The 3768-nt window shown below is 40.8% G+C and overlaps 1 protein-coding gene across 1 annotated transcript; it reads right to left on the reverse strand.

The window, feature by feature from the left end:
- Nucleotides 1-376: 376 nt before the first annotated feature.
- On the reverse strand, nt 377-3174 carry LOC149234178 (glutamate decarboxylase-like). Its single transcript, XM_089461117.1, has 7 exons — nt 2937-3174; nt 2593-2797; nt 2251-2451; nt 1736-1950; nt 1377-1630; nt 1197-1249; nt 377-1107 (listed from the first exon to the last, which is right to left on the reverse strand). Exons 1-7 carry the CDS (start codon nt 3020-3022, stop codon nt 598-600), a joined length of 1524 nt encoding a protein of 507 aa, XP_089317243.1. The 5' UTR covers nt 3023-3174; the 3' UTR covers nt 377-597.
- Nucleotides 3175-3768: the final 594 nt, after the last annotated feature.

Raw genomic sequence — 3768 nt, forward strand, 5'->3', positions numbered from 1 at the left:
TCATATTGTTAAAATATAATCTATTATATTCTCTCGTGGTTGGCACATGAAGGTTCTAATAGCTGTTGTGTACATTGAAATAAAAAATGTAAAGCTTCAAGTTTTGTAGTGGAAATACCATCATAGGCATGCTCCAGGGACCATCCATGATGTGCTGACCACCACCAAGAGCCATACTCCTGAAAAATGTAGGAGGGACATTTACAGAGAGAATAATGTTTATAAATTTGGTTGTTTTGATAGGTTTAAACTACTGACTTTTAATTTTTATGTTTGGTTTATGTAATCACACCAAAGTGAAAGGTTATTGTATTCTTCCATTCATAATCTTATACAAGTAAGTATTTTCATATACATCCATCAACTTGTGCTTGTTTAATATGTGGCACATACATTCCGTCAACTCTACACATTATTTTATGAATAAAAAAGGCCATAAAATTCTGAAAGGATAAAAAACTACGTACAGACATCCGCGACACCATTATAATTCGACAAGGATTATGTACTCCCCAAAATTTACGAAGTTTAAATTTCAAAAAAACCCACACTGGGGCACAGGAATTAAAATGAAAGATAATAATCGGTGTAGGATTTTCAGCAAATACGATTAGGCTTCTGTGCAACAAATTTCTTCCATGCTTTTACTGCTTTTTGAGAGTTCAGGATCTCATGAAACACATCTGACGACTTCAACTTCGCGGTGTCACTGTCTTTTTCTTTGAGTTCAGGATGGCTTTCTGCCAGAGAGACCGTCACTTCCCTCACTAACTTCGGAGGAAGCGCGTCAAGTTCTTGCAACACCTTCTCTATGTCACGAACCAGTCGTTCTGCAAGACACCGGTTGAAATCTTCGCGAACCACCACACGCAGAAGGGCGATGTGCTGCGCGTCAGGAGCCATGGTGTAGGCGGGCACGATCCACCCGAACCTTCTCAAGTGGTCAGAAATCTCATATTCATCGTGCCTGTTACTGTCCTTGAGCGAGAACGCCACCAGAGGGACTCCCACCTCTTTCGACAATATGTTGAACCGCCCCGTCCTCAGCAAACCATCAGCCAGAGTCTTCGCGTTTGCTGCGCAGTTACACATGATATTTCGATAGCCCTGCCCAGACAAACAAACATTTCAAAACCCATCACAGAGTATTTCCACAGGTATTACAGCTAATAAAAGTTTGATGGGCAAGAACAAACCTCGAACCCCAGACGTATGAGCTGGTAATATTGAGCAATGATTTGGCTGGCCCCTGCAGGGTACAAGGTCATGACTTTAATTCAAAGATGTTTTGTCCGAGGGAAACATCCAAATATCCCATTGACCTAATAAATTGAAATGAAATACAGTGATCATCAACTAAGAAAATTTGATTTAACCTTTGGAGAAGTTGAGGGTGAAGGTGGGCTGATCGGCCCCCAAATAGTTGATGTGAAAGATAAGATCTTCTGGGAGGTCGTGCTTTGCTCTCCAGATAACCCATCCGATTCCGGCATAGACGAGTCCATACTTATGCCCGCTCACGTTTATGCTCTTCACCAACGGAAGCCGAAAATCCCATTCCAAATCAGGATAGAGGAACGGTGCAATAAATCCGCCGCTGGCCGCGTCCACATGTATGGGTGTGTCCCACCTGCAACCATCGGGCGCAATCAACGGTCATGACCACAATCACAATTTTCAGCCTGGTCAGTCCTATTCAATGAGCAGGTAAATCGAAGGAGATCTGATGGCTCACCCTGTTTCCTTGTTTTTTTGCAGGAGGAGATCGTTCAACAGCTTGACATTTTCGAACTCGCCATTGTAAGTAGAACCCAAGATGGCTGCCACACAAATAGTGTTCTCGTCAACCATCTCAACAGCTTTGACGGGATCCATCACATAGTAGCCCTCTTTCAGTTTAACTTCTTTCAGCTCTACTTCAAAATATCGAGCAAATTTCTCCCAACAAACCTGCAACACAAAAGCAAGAAATGCAGATTTGGAACAATTTTTTCACCAAGTTTGTGCAAAATATTTCGCTGAAATGACATTTGCATACAATCTACCACTCAGGTGGGATGATGATTCTGATGGACTTTATAGACACGTAATCTTAAGCTTCACAACCTTCATATTACAAATAAGTCCCTTTCAGTCTGGGTTCTGATATTCAAATTACCAGTGCTAACGCCCACCTCACTTCTTTCCTAGTTACAACAAAAACTGGTTTTAATGGATTTGGTTTTGATGTAATTTGTTACTTGATATTACCTGCACATTTGCACCAGTAACAATGTTTGGCTTGTCACATGGCTTCCCCTCTGCCTTGCGCTTGTTCTGCCATTTCCGTTTGAATGCAAGGCCTGCCAACATGATCGCCTCTGAAGATCCAACCGTGCCCACGCCAACAGCTTCCTCTCCATGGCCGAGTGGGGCATTAAACAGATTGGCTATAATGTTCACGCATCGATTCTTTTCCAAACCAAAAAAAAAAGGAAAGCACTCAAACCTTTCAGAAAATTTCGAGGGCCTAAATGATCAAAACAGATCTGCGAGCGGATTTCAGACCTAGAAATAATAAAAGCAGAAGTTTATCACAAGGACTGCCATTGCCTGCAATTCTGTGGTGACAGGATACTCGTCCATGTCAACATAGTTCTTGTTGATGGCCTGCATGATGAGCTTATCACATTCAGGTTCCATCCATGTAGTCACGAAAGAGGCAAGATTGAGCCTGGGGTTCCCATCCAGCATCAGCTCGTCACTGATGATTTGATAAGCGGCATCTTTGGGAATGGACCTATCCGGCATTCGAAACCTGAGAACACACACATTCAAACCAGACTAGACAGATGGCAAAGATCCTGAATGCACCCATTATTTGCTAGTGGAATTAAAACGATCCTTGGAAAAAGCAAAGCAGTAGAATGGGGGTGAAGGAAGGAAGGAAGACGTACCGAGGCAAGGATTCCTGAACATATCTTGAAGCAAAAGTTGAATGAACCGATCCATCCGTATCAGCCGCAGCGCTGCTCAGAGCCATTTTTGGCTGAAATCTGAATATCTAAGGGCGGATCTTCAAAAGGCTCTTATTACACAGCGGCTACAGCCAGTATGTCGTCGATTGCAGGAAAACTGCGGAGCGGAATCGAATGTGAGAGTATGGTGTTTAGAGGAGGCTTTGACAGAGGGCGTTCACGGCGGGAGTCATTTTCCTTGTGTTGTCAACTGTTTTACTACAACCAGCGGAGACTAATTAATAAACTAAACTTGTATTCCATCAAATCAGTTGACAACTAGCAAAACAGTAAAACATGAGTAGCTACAGTTGCCTCTGTTCATAACATGTTCCTATAGTTCCATAATAGGAAATGATAGTGTTTCCTGGCAGAAAGGCAAGGGATGGATGATATTTCCACAGGAAAAGGGGCGGGCTGAGCGATGACAAGACACTTATATTTATAAAGGTGCTTTTATTAATCGGTGTTCTTATGGAATAACCGCTTTTTCAAGTTCGAGGTCCAGATTTTATTCCCCTATTAATAACCATTACATTTAGAAATCGATTCAGCGTAGTAATTATAATTATTGGAAAATAAATATTATTATTAATATTAAATATATTATCATAGAGCATTTTCAAAAAAGGTATTATATATATATATATATATATTTATTTATTTTTCGAGTAGTTTTAAATGTAATCGATTCAGCGTAGTAATTATAATTATTGGAAAATAAATCTTATTATTAATATTAAATATATTATCATAGAGCATTTTCAAAAAA

This window comes from Pinus tabuliformis, chromosome 8, assembly GCF_031772625.1.
Source record: "Pinus tabuliformis cultivar Carrire ecotype Pingquan chromosome 8, CPIR1, whole genome shotgun sequence".
Lineage (NCBI taxonomy): Eukaryota > Viridiplantae > Streptophyta > Pinopsida > Pinales > Pinaceae > Pinus > Pinus tabuliformis.

What these genes read in the sequence shown, in the direction of transcription:
- LOC149234178 (XM_089461117.1), bottom strand. Translation starts at nt 3,022, where the DNA reads ATGGCTCTGAGCAGCGCTGCGGCTGATACGGATGGATCGGTTCATTCA. An exon ending in TTACTGGTGCAAATGTGCAG is followed by an intron (nt 1,951 to 2,250) that starts GTAATATCAAGT and finishes TTTGTGTTGCAG; the next exon opens with GTTTGTTGGGAGAAATTTGC. An exon ending in CAAAAAAACAAGGAAACAGG is followed by an intron (nt 1,631 to 1,735) that starts GTGAGCCATCAG and finishes CGATGGTTGCAG; the next exon opens with GTGGGACACACCCATACATG.